Source organism: Amphiura filiformis, chromosome 7 (assembly GCF_039555335.1).
Source record: "Amphiura filiformis chromosome 7, Afil_fr2py, whole genome shotgun sequence".
Taxonomy (NCBI): domain Eukaryota; kingdom Metazoa; phylum Echinodermata; class Ophiuroidea; order Amphilepidida; family Amphiuridae; genus Amphiura; species Amphiura filiformis.
In genome coordinates, this window is record NC_092634.1 from 53,728,276 (window position 1) to 53,746,681 (window position 18,406).

Sequence of the window (18,406 nt, forward strand, 5' to 3'; positions counted from 1 at the left end):
ATTCTTCATACTTTATTAGGGATTTTGTTTCGTGTTGCTTATTTTGTGTGCGTGTATGTTTATTTTGATGTTGTTGTTGTGTGGCTGTTATTGTAGTGTTGTTGTCGTTATTAATACTGTTGTTATTTTCTGATTTTATTTTATTTTGTTTTCCATTCATTTTTAGTGTACGTCACAAAATACACGAGGATGAACTCACCGTTTGTCCAGCGCTGGAGAGGGGTCTCGACGAAGTTGATTCTGCTGACTCTGCATCTTCGCCTTGGTCACTCGCAGTAGCTTTCACAGAACAATCTGCGATAGTTGTAGCAGGGCTAGGTCGGGGTGCGTGAATACCGTTGCTAAAACTCTTGACGGAATTGAACTGGTTGCTGAGAAATACGTCACCTATGAGATGGCAATTTAGCAATAAATGAGATGTAATATTGCCAAAATCAATCAATATTGCATTGAAGTTTATTTTATCATTCTTGGGATTATACAAAGAACCTTCACATTTGTAATATTATGTATGGCCTTGTCAGAATCAGTTCATTCGTGTACCACCAATATCTAATTGTGGATGTATGCGTGTAAAGGATGAATATATACAGCGAGGGATAAATCCATGACAGATTGAGACGGGTTGGGATTTATTTTGAATTACACAAGATACCTTTTTGAAATTGAGTCAGAAATGGACAAACAACAACTAAATTTCTCCTATGTAAATAACTTGGTCACTTTCTTCCATGTAAAATAATACACATCATTCGAATTTTTTAATGTGATAAATTACCTTTAATAAAATGAATATTAAATCTGTTCATCTGGACTCACTATTTTTGATAGTGACAGTATCGCGTCTCATCCAAGACGCATCATCAGGCTGACTGATCAGATTATGAACCATTGACCTGTGACACACTTGATGGTGTGACGTCACAGGAGAGTCGCTGGGGTAGCTTTCTGATTGCTGTGTCGTAGATTGCTGTATCAAGTGTGTCACGGGTCAATGGTTCATCATCTGATCACTCAGCCTGATGATGCGTCTTGGATGAGACGCGATACTGTCACTATCAAAAATAGTGAGTCCAGATGAACAGATTCAATATTCATTTTATTATGTTTATCTACCTGGATGACTGAGAATATTCACAAATGTATAAATTACCTTTATCATTTTTAGGAGTTGGCTTTGGACTCGGTATAGGTGACCTGGATCGCGACGCTGGGTTTGAGTTTCCGTTCCCATCGTCATCCACTCTGTCTGTCAGCCTATCAGTACTTGATCCCCGAGACAAATCCTGTCCAAACGGGTTGCGACGTTCACCTTTCTGTAGCACCGAGGCAAGGGTATTGTGCATACGCACTGTATCACAAAGGAGGCCGTATATAACAAGAGGTTCACCGGGGATTATGGGTGCGGGTTGAGCGGGTGTTTGAAGAACTTCTACCCCACCGGGTAAGGTCCAGTCTAGCGATATATCACTAATAACAGGCTGTAACGATGCTTTCAGCGTGTTCATAACCTGAAAGAAGAATATATTATTCTAGATCAATAGAATTCCATTTACATGCAGACATGTATGAGAAGAACCTTATCACGATCAGTAATGTATAAGATTGCGTAAAATTTAGTCTAAATTAACAACTGACGTCTCAAAAGCTCCGTGGATTAAAAGAACACTCAATTTCCGAAAGGATTAAACTCGGTTTTTACTGTTTACAGTTGTCATCGAATGTTTTGGCTCAATATCAAATTTGTCACTTACTTTGCTTTGCATTCGCTCCCCAGTTGCGATGAACTCAGCAATCCCACGACCAGCTTTGGCTATTCCGCGGATGAGCCGTTTGGAAACATTTTCTCCAACCCCAAAGGTATGCACCCTATACAAGCAAAGTACGTACCATACAAAAACGTGAAAAACATAAGAAAAGATAAGAAAAAAAAAATTGTTTCTTCACACTATATTATAAACGTCACATAGTGATTTAATTTTTTTGTATTTTATGCCCGAATCAAAATGGCCGAATAATGTATGCATTTGCACAGTAAAGGCGCTTTCATATGCTTTTTGAATTTTGAAAATTGCTCTTTCATTCCTGAAATATAAGGAAATTCCCCAAATACCTCATTTTCAATCCCCTTCACGGATTTAAATATCAATCAATGATCGCTATCAAATGTATGTTATTGCTGGTTCATCCCTCAACATTCGGTGTTGTTCAGCTTGGGTATTAAGATACATAAATATAAAAAATTCCGACAGAATAGTTGTTTCAGGGATACCCTGTACGCATGGAAACCCCAACTGTAGCGTGATGTGAGGCATGGCATCTGTTGAATTGTAATCTTCCCAGAGTTTATTCGCCTTTAAAGTCCCATTCAGTGATTTGCTTATCCGAAGGATCGTAAAAAGCATCAAAGTTCAGATTTTGGCAACTTTGTTAGTGTCATAGATGTGATAACAAAGTTGTGGTTAAGCCTAAAACCGTGTATTAAAGACAAAATTATAGATTTTACATTTTCTATACTTAAGTAGAGAAAACTATATGTATTTAAATGGGGCTTCAACTTTGTCAATGCTGCTGTTTTCTTCGTTTTTTGCCAAATTGTTCATATCAAAAATACCTATAAATGATACTTTTAATGACTTATCTCTTAGGCAAGTTATAAACAATTCTATTTTTTTACAACTTCACTGCACTGAGATCAATGAATATGCCTTTAAACCCTACTATACATGTCCCATTATTCACTGTACTGTTGTTAAATTGGATGTTGTACTCTGGAGGGGCAGACTAACCTACACCCCATGTTTATATTTGTCATTATTACTACCTATATTTGTGGCCCATTTTACGTTCCCAAGAATGCTCATAACAAACACCTTTTCTGAATTAATACAAAAACCACATTCATCAGTCTCAGGTAATACACTGTATACACACCTTGTGTGAACCGCATTAATCTTGACTAGTTCCAGTATCTCTGATGTATTACTAACTCCACCGTCAGTGACAATGAATAATTGCCTTGGCCAGCCTCTTGTTGTATGCTGTTGAAGTATCCACTGAAGAGGTGCCAGAAGATTGGTACCACCCATATCGGCTCGCATACGCTTGATGTATGAACTAGCCTGGGGTAAGAGTAACATAATATAAACGGGTTTGTCTATTCTCTTTTGATGTTTGTGTATCTTAGTTCAATAGAGGTAAGTACATACTTAAATTAATGTGTGATTTGCATAAAGAATAGATTCCTATTTAAATGTTTTTTTCACTGATCACATTGTCCTCTTTTAATTTCGAGCCAAACAAATGAGGTATAATAAAGAAATTTGCCATTTCATTCCAGCGCCTACAATGCATGTACTACGCTCGCCGATCGTAACATGTAGGCTAATACTGCACGGAGCATCGCGCTAGACGTGTGTACACATAAGCTGACATAAACAGGAGATGTTAGCAAGTAGTCGATCGATGAACTCTGAATAAAACCGGGTCGACCCGGTTTTAATATAAAAAGTTAAATTTTACTGTTATTAAAGCACTTCAGGCTTAGTCTTTTACGTGGTATTTTAGTACACCACTGGGCATTATAATTATGCAAAAAGTAGAAATCCGAGTACAATTGAGGGCGTCGCTGTGAAGCAAATCACACATTATGGCTTTAATGCTAAAGAAGGTTCGGGATTTGGCTTGTTCTTTTAACACATTCCAAAATCAAAACTGTATTTTTAACAAGCCTTGCTCAAACAATCATAACGAGCAACTCCAGTAGATGAGCAGAAAAGTGAAGTAGAAGATGCAGAAGAGAAAATATATCATTAATATTCCATATTTTACTTTGCATGATTTATTTTTTCAAGAGTTTATCTTGTACAAAAATAGATGAAGTAACTGTATCATATTCTCAAGTGACGTGTGATACATAATATCTATGGCGTAGCTAGTATGGCCTCAAGTGGGGAATGTCAGGAAATTGTATCATAGTAATATCGAGCGTAAAGTGCAAGCATAACTACGATGGCTCAAGTAGCCTGCCTTGGGGATCGTATCTCATTTGTATCATAGTTTTTGTGTTGTTGCTTAGTCTTTTGTACGACTTTCTGCTATTTTTAGTTGTCCCCGTTTTTTTTTTATTCTTCATTATCTTAATCTTTATATCTGTAGGACAGTTGTCGAATACTCTAGCCACGAGAGCACGGTGGCCGAACGGAACGGGCTCCGACTCACAATCGGAAGGTTACGGGTTCGAGCCCTGGCGACGCAATCCTGTTGTGCCCTTGAAAAAGCACTTTATCTCGATTACTCCTCTCCACCCAGGTGTATAAATGGGTACCGGCATTCATAAATGCTGGGAAGGTAATAGACTTGCTGTGGAGTAGGTGTAGCGATCCCCTATAGCAACATTACATGGAGGAGTCTTGCTCAACCGCCAATGAAAGAGAGAGGGGCACTCCGATCACAGTTTATACAGGATCGTCTCCTTTAACTTTACTCTAGCCACGCCAACTTATTTTAACCCTCATCTTTTTTACAGTCGCCGTAAAACGCTCAAACACTCAAAGAAACCGCCAAACGGTTTCGTGTATTGTCTGACCATCCTCCTTACTTTAGCCCACCTTATAGTTTGATCAACTCGTAATTGGCGGGCCGTATAACATCGCGTATTAATATCAATATATTTTATTTCGAGAATTGTCTTGTGACATCTCGCCAGAAGTATCACGAATTATTACTTCAAGGCCTATACTTCGTCTACTTTATTTAACACGCACAATATAAACAAGAAATGTCAACTATATCACTCTTAACGTGGGTCCTATTTTTCGGCGTAGTGGTAAATGCCTAACAATTCCCGCCAATTACGAGCTGATCAAACTATAGCCACATCAAATTGACCCCACCATCCTATCCGCCCAATTTTGAGAGTAGGACAGGCACAGGTACACATTTTTGTAATAATATTTTAATATTATATTTTAGGCATGAAACCTCCAATATAATGTTATAATAGTGGTTTCTTTTTCTTTCCAGTGATAAATACTTAACCGGAATACTTCAAAACGTGACAATCATTAAATACAAACCCATTATACTTAAATCAAAGTACAACTCACCTCGCTCACGTTTTCTTGAGTGTATAACCTGCTGCAATCAAAGAGTGCTTTATACGACGTCCCAAAACCAACAATGTTGAACCTACAAGATACTGGAAGGCTCTTTACAAACATCATTATCGTCTCCCGGGCATTGGCGATGTATTCCCCACTCATACTACCACTACGGTCAATCACAAATATGTACTCGCCCTGAATATCAAACGTGTGTTGAAGCATCTGCTTTGTGAGACCTTCAAAATCTGCGCAATAGTTCAACATGGCGACTGCATTGTGCATGATATCTTTATGCATTCTTTTCTGCATGTACGATTTCTTATTATCGTCGTCAGTGCCACCACTGCTGTGGAGGTATTCCCTCTCTAATCGGACAAAGTTTTCGTATTCCATAGGTGACATGTCACCGTGTTCAAGTATAACAACTGGCACGTGTGGTCTGGGGAAATGCAATGTGATTTCTAAGCTTCTATCCATTGGGTGAGGTTCGGCTAAGGTAATAAAGACATCAGAGGCATCGGTGGCATAAGGATCTGCATCTACTCTGATGGCGTGAGTCTTGCTGGAGACACCTGCCAGAAGAGTAGGTGCTTTTACTTCTAATTGGAACTCAAAGTCATAGGCACTAAGATTAACACCTGTTTCGTCCACAATATCTAGTATGGACTTCATGGCACTATGTTGGGAATCCGAGAAGTTTGTTTTAGACCCGGGTTCGGTTCCTTGTAATGCATTGTTCTTTTTCACTCTTGGTGTGAATACTGATGGAAGTTGGAAGTACACTTGTCCAAAACGCCCATTGACCATTAATGTCGATATACTTAGCATGACTACTATTGACCCATGGGGTCGGATTGTTCCCAGATTGGCACAAAAGACACGTGAGCTGTCATACTCGGTGACAGCAAACCGTCCAGGCGGTACATTACCGTGAGAAAACGATCCGGTTGTACCAGTTAGTATTTCATCAAAGTGATCAACTTCTGTTTTGTCCTTGACGTGGACATGAATACTTCTTGATTGCGACATTCGAGCTTCGAATCCAGTTACTGAAGCATCTTCGCTCAAACCGATGCAAAAGACGCCTTCCACAACATGATCTTCGTCGTTGAAATACGTCAAGGAGGCAGTAATGCCTACTGAAAGGCCATTGACAATGGCAGATACACGCGTTGACTGGAGTGTCATTGGCACCCGCGTGTGACGATTGATTAATCCAGGCATGGTTACGAAGTTTAGGAACAACAATATAGTTTCCCGTTAAATATAGCAATTATATCCTTCTGAACTTTCTCTCGTACATCACTGAAAGGTAATGTGTTTGACTGTGCGATTTCAAATTGAAGAAAAGCCCAATCACATCATTCGCAATACATCCATTGGTTATTCAATGCCTATTCAATTTTTTACACGCTGACTCTCAACTCCGCAATTGCTCGTGACAGGATTCTGTTATCACATAACACTTAACCGAATGGAAAATGGCGTGTCACTCTAAGCAGCTACACTATTTATAGCCCATCACAACGGTTGTTGAAAAGAATCTTGATCCTGGATATCCAGGGCGCTAACTTATTCAAGTAGCTCTATCCAGGCATAGTGAAAAAGCTTCTCAATTTGCACAGACGCCCAAATAAACAAGTCATCAATGTTAGTGCAAGTATATTCAATCTTGTCCGAGATTGGTCTATTTGATATACTTTAAGCGTGAGGATTACTGCACTTCAGTACAGGTTGGCAACGTTTCGTAAGAACACTTAAATCCGTAAGGAGCTTGACATTTTTTGTAACGTTAGCTTATCGCGACACATTATTCCATTGAGGATTTACCGGTGCTTTTTGACACGTTTCTCTTCAAACAGTCGTTCTGTATATTTATTCTGTCCATCAGAAGTACGATGTTTGCTCGTTATTTTCAAAGTAACTAGGACGAAGAAGTTAAATTTATTTCTGCATTTTCAAAGCGTATTTTTGATCGTCCTCAAACATTGGCAGCTTAACAGGTTATCTTGGTGTATCTTGTCATTTACTGAGAAATCTGCAATGAAAATTATAAAAGAATATTAGCAAGAAAGTTCATCTGTGTTGGACGTACCTCAAATTATCTGTAATAACTGTCACCCTCATCGGTAGACTGGCAACCCAAGTTAGTGGGTTCAGTGACGTTTTGGACACTTGACTACAGAGCTCTGTCTACATCAGAGTCAATCAGCCATCACTCAACAGTGACGGTGGCCGATACAAGTCTCCAAGAGCATGAAAGAGTGTACGACGACGTTCTGCTATCAATTGTCCAAAAGATGTATGTGCTGCCAGTCTCCCGCTTAAAGTTACAATTTGAGGTACATCTAATCTTGTGTTGGGATCAAAAGTTTGAAATAGTAAATTATAAATAATAAATTGTATATATACTCGCTCATCCCTTTTTAAGGTTAGGGGATCTCATTAAATGTAGTCCTCAGTTGAAGTACATTTAAGCTTGTGTTGGGATCAAAAGTTTGAAATAGTAAGTTATAAATAATAATTTTTATACTCGCTCACCCCTTTCTTAAGCTTGGGGGATATCATTAAATGTAGTGCTCTTATCTAGTTCATAATCCGACAGTGGTATGTTATTCCATAGATTTTAAAATCTATGGTTATTCATGCTGTCGCTGAAGGTGAACAACCTGAATATAACTTTTGATTTGACTTCACATGCACAGTGATTGAATTATAAGAAACTTAACATGGATTCCTGAAATTGGATAGCTATAACATTAAGGGGGTACTACACCCCTGGCCAATTTTTTGCATTTTCCTCAAAAATTATAGCGCATTGGTTACAAGTAAGATATGTATATTATAGGGGCAAGGACTACAACTACTGCACTGAAAATTCAGCAACTTAAGGCAAGTAGTTATTGATTTATTGATCAAATATTGGTTTTCCCTCATTTTTGACTGTAACACCACAACTGTTGTCTGTTGAAATAAAATTTCCAGTGCAGTAGTTGTAGTCCTTGCCCCTATAATATACATATCTTACTTGTCACCAATGCCCTATAATTTTTGAGAAAAATGCAAAAATAGGCACAAAATTGGGCAGGGGTGTAGTACCCCCTTAACAGCTTTAATTCTTTATGAAAAAAAGCAAGAAATACATGATTAAGTGACGAGCTTGTAGCTTCTAATTTTTTATACTGTGCAATATTATGTTCAATGCTTTAAGTTTTTATTTAAAACTTAAACCTTTGCATTCGTTATTCATGACAATATTTGAAGCAACAGTTTGTCCCAGAAAACTATGATTTCTGCAATTGAAAGCTTCCCAGCTTTGATTCTTGATGTTGTGCAATATGTTATATTTCAACTTTTAAAGAACATTTGAGCCAAGAATGAAAATGATCACGTGCTTACAGCTTTACGTGTGATTAGTGATATCATGAGATATTATAATCATGATTAAGAAGTTTTAAAAGATTTAAATTTTGCATTACCATTTCTTGGAAATATTCCAAAACATGTGTGAAAAAACTTTTAGTCAGCTGGAATTTTTTATGCAATATCTTTAAGCAATAAACATTAACGAAAAAAGATATTTACAAGTACCGAGTATCATCTTACATGCAAGCTGTCATTTTTAATATTGTGCAGTATTTTCAAATAATAAATGAACAAAACATAATAAAATGATATAGTAGTAGATTTAAAACAACAGTCACAAGATTTACTACATGTATTTGCAGAGCAGTGGTAGCTGATTCCATTTAGTAATAAAAAGGAGAAAGGGGAGAAGGCCACTCCCAAATGATTTGCAAGAATTGTTTTAATAAGAACGAACAGGATTTCACCGAACAAACTATAAAGCCCATTGACATGGTAACTACTATAATGCACATTGTGTTGATTGATCTTTCTTTTAAACTTGGAATGAAGTGAATTGACGCATGCATTAGGCCTATGTAATAGCTCATTTTCTGTCAACCGATATTAGTGTATAATTATTAGCGTAAAATTAGCGTATAAGATGCAGGACAACATGCCGTGTTTTACATTTTTAGACTCAGATGCCTCTATTTCTCAACTTATGTCCAAATTTATTCACCATGTAATTTTTTATGGGATGCTGGTTCAGAAAACTAATTGTGAATTTTATTTGCCTAAATCGATATTACATTAATTCGGTCTAACCTTTTATTTAGGAAATGAGACTGCGAAGCTAGCTTTTCTGCCAAAACAAACCAGGTATTACAGTGCTTGGAAAAAAACCCAAAGATGGTCGCCTTAATTTCCTACTGCACTTATGGTCGTTCACCCAAAAATAGGATGCTACGATACTTTCGTCGCGTCGCTTTCAAGCACAATCTCAAAATCAGACTTACGTCATTTATATCTTTAAGGCTAAAATAACATGTTAGATACAAGAAAGCTTGTAATGTCAACATGATCATGTAACATTTTTTCGAAGCACATTTGCTGTCTGCCATTTGTATTCTTAGACGGTTCAATGCAATGCGATGCGCATAACTCCGCCTAAAAGACGCTCTAAGCTATAAGCTTTTATGTGATTTGCATTGTTCATAAGTTTCTAAACGTAAAATTGTTCTTATCTTCTTCACTCATAGGAGTGCAGGTTGGATTTCAAACACACTAATTCTTTCACAGTTTTTTTGCACACACAAATAAGGCAGATTCATAAGTAACAACATATGAAGTACTTGATCGTTATGTTCAGAGAATTTAAAAACGGAGATAACGATGTGATATTGACACTTCATAGCATATCCTCAAGATAGACATGGTATACTGTTTAATATAATGGAAAGGTTTGTATACAAAAAACGATTCTCTTATAAACCATCTGTGCACAAATTTTCGTCCAAGAGCTTCCAAGCAAGCATTGTCTCTATACAGTCTTCGATTACACTACACGGTTGAGTGCATAGCATCGTAAGAGCTGTGTATGAGCTTCTAGCTGGAAAACAGGCCTCTGTGATAGTTTTTGTCGAAACATCAAGCATTCCCTTCATCCAATCAGAACAGCACATTTTTTGACCAAAATGTAGTTTATAAAAGTCAAAACCTCTAGTGTTCCTTACAATATTTTTAAAAATGTTATGTCATTAAATGAAAAAGCACACTTATATTGTCCATATACTAGCCTCATTTTAATGAGCAATCTTGTGCAAAAAGTTACTATTTTCGCCTGTTTTGTCATACGGTTGTAAATTCAATGAACTATGACTTGGCTAAAGAGTGCTTACAAATTGATATGGTAGCCCATGTAAGCAACGCAACGGTGTCTTAAAAGTACATTCACATATATAAACCTGGGATTGTGTGTTCAAAGTACGTATCGAATTTGGGAATTTAGCACCATAGGGTGGAAACACTGAGTGTGATGAAAAATGATGATAAGATCAAATGATTCGATAAACTAAGTACATGCATCTTAACCCATCAATGTCTTGTAATAATAAACAGCCTGTCAATAACAGCGCTTACTATAATGACAATGAGCAATAATAATCACTATATACACGTAGATCCTATAGAGACATTTTATTGCGCTGCTGCTTTAAGGTGGTACTACACCCCCTGATAAATTTTGTGACTAATTTTGCATTTTTCTTTTAAAAAAATAACTGCACACTGGTAAAAAAAGTTGTGTATATTATACGGGCAAGGAATCCAATTAGTTTGCTGAAATTTCAGTGATTCAAGACAAGTGGTTCATTAATATGTTAAGAAATGAGGTACATTCTAGTGGTACCTCTTTTCTTATCATAAATAACGTACCGCTTGTCTTGAGACAATGAAATTCCAGTGTAGTAACTGGATTCTGTTTCCCTATAATATACATAACTTTTGTTACCAGTGTGTTATTATTTTTTTAAAAAAGCAAAAATAGTCACACATTTATCAAGGGGTGTAGTACCACCTTAATAGATGAAAGAATCATCTAATGTTATATATGAATACCCCCAACGTCTCTGGATAGTGTATTAAAGAGGACTTCCCAGAGTGTTTGCACCATTTTCCTCTCGGAACTTTTGCGAGATATACGTACTGATAGTATTTAAAATGTACCATTTGTTCATATGGAACCAACAGTTTAACGTTCCTTGCGAAGGACGAAAAACTCTCATGGTTCATTCACCCGATTCTAAGGTTCATGAGAATGTATGTGGGAATCTTCATTCGATTCTAATCATCAAGGAAAACCGATAATCTTCATCTGATTCTAATGTTAAGGGAAAGCGGTAATCTGAACTGAGTCTCTGAATGTAATCAATAGAAGTTTTATTACGTACGCTCTCCCACTTAAAATTGTAAATGATGCGAACCTGTTTTTAAACAATAAAAGTAGTGCCCATCTGTCCTTCATTGGCCATTGGGCCAGACTCCTCCATGCAATGTGGCTTAGGATATCACTACGCCTCCTCCACAGCGAGTCTTTTACCTTCCCGGCATTGAAAAATGCCGGTACCCATTTATGCACCTGGGTAGAGAGGAGTAATTGAAGTAAAGTACCTTACTCAAGGGCAGTGTGTTTTAACTATTGTTAAGTAAGAATATTGAAATTCACTCTGACAAAAGACCCTAGTGTGGTAGCAGTCAGAGCATAAGAAAAATGAAAGATGAGATTTTTGTGGTGAACTGAAGGAGCTGATAAGTACTTTGGCATTTTTGATTTATATTTTAAGGCGGATTTTAGATGTTGTCTCAATGAACAAGAAACGGGACAAAAGTCCGTGTAAGCGATACAAAAGATTCAGTTTCGGAAAGGTCATGTGTGATTTACTATCGTAAATGGATCAAATGTCAAAAAGTCAACATCAGCAAAATTGCATTTCAGTAAGTCTCAAAAAGTTGTTTTAACACATAAAAAAGTTAAACAAACGCAAAGTAAGCTGAGATTTATCTGCAGTATGAGTCTATGACACAAACTTTCAAATTATAGTATTACCGCTAAAAATATACTTTGTGGGCGAAGTAATAATGATAATTCATGGTAAGGAAACGTACGTCGCAATGATGAAGTTATCCCGTTTGGGAATCAAACCCTTGGCTGGTTGTTGCTGTAATACACCTGCCACAGGGTTAATGCAAGATTTGGTTTAATACGCGCACGCAAATCTTAGATTATTGGTAACAATCAAATACTGAAAGAACGTCATACAACAACAACGTGTTACCATCAACTAAAAGTTTGCTTTAAGACTAGTTCTATTGTCTGTGTGATTTATTGTTTCTATCGAGGATTTCACACCTTCATATTGTAACAGGCCTGCTGATATATTTATATGTATTAAATAACTCACGTTTTAAGAACGATATTAAGATTTTTCATTTCATTTGGTTTTATATACAAATGAAATTGAAGATTAAGTGGGTTATAAATGGCTCAAAGGCATTTCTGTTGCATATCTCTGAAACAAAACAAATTGGAACTAGGAACAAATGAGACGTGATGTAACATTTTTCATACTATAGAGTCTGGTTTATAAACAACACATCTGTCAATAAAGTGGTGCAGTGTAGAAAGAAGCCTGTTTCCTGGAGAAAGAGAGTGATTGGTGAAAGAAAAACCATTTCGGGAGATTGTCATCTGCGCAAGGAGTAACGTGTTTGGTGAACTGCGTAAGGAGTTTTAGTGTTTGGATTACTGCGCAAGAAGTTAAGTGTTTGGAGAGAGCAGCACCGTTTCTGTGTGAGGATTTTATATGCAAAGGATGCAAGTGTACAATGGACCTCGCTGAACAGTGATTTTCACAGGATAAGCAAACAACGACATCAGCCAACCAGAACATTGTACCAGAGCACTATAACCATCAAGAAGAAGACTGTCGGTTGAATTAAAAAGTGTGATTATATTGGGTGTGCACTAATTGTTCATGTACAGGTGTCATTCATATTTTACTTTCAATTAAAGACTTAGCTTTCGTTAACTTAATCAAACAGTGTTTTTTTGTTGTGCATTCGTGTGAATTCAGGTAAAAGGTGATTTTGGTCTTGAGGCATTGCGGCTCGTAGCAGTATGACATTATCATTTCTGTTCAAACTGGCGCTGCATCAGTTTTGTCGAGTGATTGATTGATGCCGGAGATTCTCACCGGAAAGTCAATTCATGTCTACCTTTATCATATATGTGTCTATATTTAGTAGTTGTACATCATTAGTTCCTGACTTGACATCATCGCCAAATGACGTACAAAGGATTATGTCAAATAAGGAATAGAATGTCACCTTATTTTGACTTGTCCATTTATATCTGTCCTTCATCTGTCCAAGCGTGATTATTTAATGTTATTTTTGTCATCCACCTGTTGAGAAAATACGTGTCTATTCATGTCTATATTCTCAGTCTAGGGTATTCGGATAAATGCCGCTAATTAGAGCTGGGCATGCAGTTCTCAAAAAAGGATTTATTTTCTTGCATGGCATCTGAAAAAGATCCTTAAAAGTCACTGAAAATTCCAAGCTCTAAATGCTCTATAGCCGAAAATGTGTAGATTTCAGAGTAAAATGCAATGACATATTTTCTATCATTGTTTTACAGTCATTTTGATGAAAGGTTTTCCCAAATTCATCCGCAGGACATCGATTTCCCCACCCTACCGGTGCGATCCTGTCAAGTACCAAAAAGGAGAGGGTGCACTGTAAATTTTTGGTCTTTACAATTCAGTGCTTTAAAAACAACGAAATTCTCGAGTCTTTTCGCTGTGAGAGTTTCATGTATGAGAAAATCGTGCTTGAAATAATCTATATTTCCATAAAAACTGTGTTACAGAGAATTAGTGGTATCCTTCGAAACGTTTGTTTGTTTTGCTTTATTATTGTTGGTGTTTACTGTCCCCTCTTTATTGTTACAGTATTACATCCCTTCAATGTGATTTGTGATCAACTCTATTATATGGGTAACATGATAATAAACATTAGATTAAAATATAGTGCAGAAAAAGTGTGAGTGCTCGGCAACCAAACTCTCAATTTTCCTTTAAAAAGTAAATAAGATTGCAATAACTACAGTATATTGCTCTTTGTTATTCTAGTTAATTGGAAATTCTCAAAAGTCCATCATCTAAATGAGAACCACTTAGCCTTAACTGCCATTTGCCATTAACGACGCTAGTAAAAGCCTATTTTCCTCATAATTATTTTCGTTCTCCTCCGCTGTCCACTTGTTTACAAAATCAGCATCCTAGTAAGCTATCCATTTTATGTGCAACATATTTTGCTCTCAAATCCATTTGTCCTGAATTCATTTCCGTAATATTAAACTCTTAATGAAAATGACATTAGCCAGATTACACCATTTAATATAAAAACAAACCTAATCCATGCAGATATTTTTGAATTATGTAAATCTTACTCATTAGTGGATTTTGGTATCATTTTATTAGCTACAAATTAGTCGACTGAAGTTAGTAAACAATCTTTGTCACGTACTACAAGTATCGGCAAGCTTTGATTGCCTACAAATGGATTACAAGTATCTGTTTACCTTGCAAATCGAATTCGCTTCCGTGGGTAGACTTCGCCATAGTCCACTGGCATCGTGCATACTCTGGCTCGTACATTTACATATATAACTCCGATTTGTATTAATTTGTGCACAATTGGTAGATTTTTCTGATCTTTTTAGTCACCGTACTCCTTCTGTTTGCTTGATTTTACTCGGGGTTTCACGATCAATAAACTTGTAGACCCCAACATCAAGATAATTATAATTATGACAAGATATGTTGCATTCGATAACATACGCATAGTTTACTTTACTGTCACTAATTATATAAACCTTTTATATTTATTGAATACTTTACTTGTGATAAATATCTGTACAATTCAGTCGAGCTCAGCTGAATGCGTTCATCATGATTAATACCGTATTTTTATTTATCAAAAGTCGATTATGGTATAGTCCATTCCGCGTGTGCAAATTATTGGAGAAAACAAGTGATTCTGCCATATCCGTTGAGACCGGCGATGTTTGGGCTTTCTAAGAAAACCTTCCTTTTGAGGTCGATAGTATAGATGATTAATTATTTATCTGTATTAGTTAAACTTATATATTTTAGTTTCTATTGAGAAATAATGAAAAACAGTTGAGTTGCTTTCAGCTTTAAAATGGTATAGTGTCATGCAGCTACCTTAAAAAGGAATCATATGCAAACCACCGTATAAATGATGTTATAAAATCCACGTAGTTTCACTAATAAAAGTGAAAGAAAGCTTGTAAATTCCACAAAGCCACTACATATTGAACAGTATTTGTCCAAATTGATTCTACATTGCATATTATATAAGAAGATGGATAAGAAAATAGCCTCAGCTGACACGATTTCACACGTACTTCCGTCTTAATCAGCCGTAAATCGTGGTTACCGTACAATCTGGAGGGTTTAACGCTTACGGCTAGTTGTAATGAGATTCCTTGAATTACCTTGGTACATATCAATGCCCCTTAATTTCTCGTCATAGACATAGACCGGAGATGAAAATCACGTACAAGACGAAAAGCGATAGAAAAGCCAAAAGGCGGCGGTCGATAGAGGTAAAACATTCAACATTATTTGATAAAGATAGTCTGTCTCAAAATCTGACTACAAACTATATACAGGGTGTCCCAGAATGATCTATACCGGGAAAGATGGAATTTTTTAGGCATGAAGGGCATGTTGGATGGTCATATTGTTTTGCATAAAAGTTTTACATATATTTAGCTTTCTCAGATTTTTTAGATTTTAAAAATTGGACGTTTCTAGTAGAAGTTATAGAAGATTGTGTAAAAATGGTGAATTCTAAGTTTTGACAACGCAACCTATTTTGAAAATCTGTAACATTACTAACCGTTCAGCACAAAGTTATTTGCAAAAGTTATGCAGGTATTTTAGTTGTGCCCTGTTCATATTTCCACTAAATAGCCGATATCTATCTATTATTTATGACGTTACGAAGCAATCATTATATGGAATTAAGGATTTGTGGCCTAATCTCATTCTCTATTTGGCGGTAGTTTTAAATATAGTTATTGTGGTGTGAGGTCCATGTCATTTGAAATGCTTGCAGAGAGATCGAACTGGTTGTGGTACAGAAAAGACGGCTCCTCAATTTACTGTACAGCAGCGTGGATTTCTTTCAAAAACTTACTGGCAAACCGGCAGCTATGTTGAGACGCAAAGAAGATTAGACGATAGTGTATAACGGAAAGAAGTTTGACGAGCACGGAACTGTCAGGAATCGGCAGAGTGAAGCTTCAGGTGCTCGTAAGACTGTAAGAACTAGAGCGAACATTGCAGCTGTCCGGCAAGCTTTAAGGCGCAACCCCAATAGTAGTTGTCGTCGAAATGCTGTGCCAAACATCCCACGTTCTTCATTTAATCGTATCGTGCCATTTTTCAAAGGTATGCGAGTCGTTTTTCATCGATTTTACATTCTTGCATGCCACGCCAAAACAAATAAAGGTAGCGTGCTGAAATTAACAGAATAAGTAGGAGACATGTCCAACATTATAATGCTGGTATCAAAAATAGATACACTGCCCGTCTTCTATTTTTAGTTATTTTTGCAAACACGGTACAAATCATTCTGGGACACCCTGTATTAGCCCTGCAAAAGTCAGAGTGAATTTTTTGCTTAAGGCGCCGTCAAACTTTTACATTTTTGGGTCCACTTTCTGGCAATTTTCGCACTTATTAAAGCTAACGGGTAAAGGCTTCTTTACATACCAACATATATACTTGATCAACTTTTCTGAAATAGGAGAAAAAGAGGGCGCACTGAGGGACCTCTGTTTTTGGGACACCCTGTAGTAAAAAAAACTAAGTGATGTGAAGAAAGGAGCCATTGACATATTCAAGTAAACTCGATCATCTATAATAAATTACTGAGTTTGGCGACTTGGTAAGGCTAAAAACTTCTACGTTTTACATTATTTCGGAAAACGGATTTTTGCGTTGCGTAGAGTAAAGTTGTCCGCACCCCAATAAAACGTCCAATTTTGTTTTTTGTTTACGTTAAGGGTGTCAAATTATGTTAATTAGTTTCAAAGCCACTACCAGAGCACCTGCATGCTAAAACTTTTCAGGCCTATACAATACACTAATGTTGACCAGAGAAGATCCTGTCATCAGTGTGAGGATATTATGCCTGTAGTCTCAACTATTACATGACACAGTAGAAGTATGCCTGTAGTCTCAAACACAGTAGAAATTCAATTAACATCTATTGTTTATTCAACTAATTTATCAACATTAGCATGTATTCTGTGTTTTAATGGAGAACCTATAGTCAACAGTAGAGTGTTTATTGAATTAGTTTGTAAGTGAAACTTTTGAAGGACAAATTAATCAGGGTTGCAAAAATTGTTTCAGCTGCACAGTGGTGTAGCCAGGACTTTTTCAGAGAGAGAGAGGGGGGGGGGGGGGGCAAGGCAAATTTCATGGGGGATTGTCACAAATGCGCTAAAGAGTATGACAAATTTATCCAAAATGGGCTAACAAATAAAAAGTACAACAAATGCATAGAAATCTAAAATATCAGATCAGCCAGCAGGCCACAGGGGGCCAAGAGGGATGTGAATAAAATTGTGTTCATCTGCTCAGTGATGTAGCCAGGACTTTTGCAGGAGGCGGGGCAGCAAGGTACATTTCAAGGTGGGGGACAAACTTGGATGAAAATGATAAAACATTTTGTCCAAAATGGGCTAAAAAGTACTGTAGAAACAAATGCATAAAAATCTTAAATATCAGAGCGGCCAGCATCCCACAGGGGCAAGACTTCTCACGGTGGATATGATATGGTGGCAAGAAGACTTGCTTCGATCAATGATCTAATTTCAAGCCGTTGATTTATATGGAAAAGATACTAAATATTATACTTCTAAGTTCTAAATGATAATCTCCTCTCATACCATTAATCACATTAAATAAAACATTTACATGTACACAAAATATACAAAATTTGCCAACTACGAAAGACCCTGACAGCGAAAGACGGGTGACCGCTAGTATCACTAGCTATCAAATGTCTAAAGAAGCGAAATATAAACCTAAGATAATCTAAAGACAGTGTATGGATTTCCATATGTTTGAGCAAGCAAATACAGTGTGACGTATAATTGTACCTTTGTCAATTTTTTTTTTTGCATGCAAATCAATAGATAATTTAACTGATTTGTTGGTTAACAAAAGACAATAATAATAATCAAATGCATTGTTATTGATTGCCGTAGTGATAAAGACGAGACCAATGATATCTTGAGATCATTCTGAATGAAGCTTTCAGAGCGGGTGAGAGTGTGCACCCCGGTGATC

At 36.8% G+C, this 18,406-nt stretch overlaps 1 protein-coding gene across 2 annotated transcripts in view; it reads right to left on the minus strand.

Annotated features, from left to right (window-relative positions):
• The window catches only part of LOC140157341 (von Willebrand factor A domain-containing protein 5B1-like), a 112,697-nt gene that overhangs the window by 42,103 nt on the left and 52,188 nt on the right, over positions 1 to 18,406 (minus strand). For both annotated transcript variants that reach the window (XM_072180501.1, XM_072180500.1), the window contains exons 4-8: positions 5,109 to 7,143; positions 2,935 to 3,122; positions 1,755 to 1,869; positions 1,154 to 1,511; positions 200 to 387 (exon numbers count right to left, since the gene is read on the minus strand). In XM_072180501.1, coding sequence (XP_072036602.1) covers positions 200 to 387; positions 1,154 to 1,511; positions 1,755 to 1,869; positions 2,935 to 3,122; positions 5,109 to 6,329 — 2,070 coding nt within the window. In that variant the 5' untranslated portion in view covers positions 6,330 to 7,143. The remainder of the gene's footprint in view (positions 1 to 199; positions 388 to 1,153; positions 1,512 to 1,754; positions 1,870 to 2,934; positions 3,123 to 5,108; positions 7,144 to 18,406) is intronic.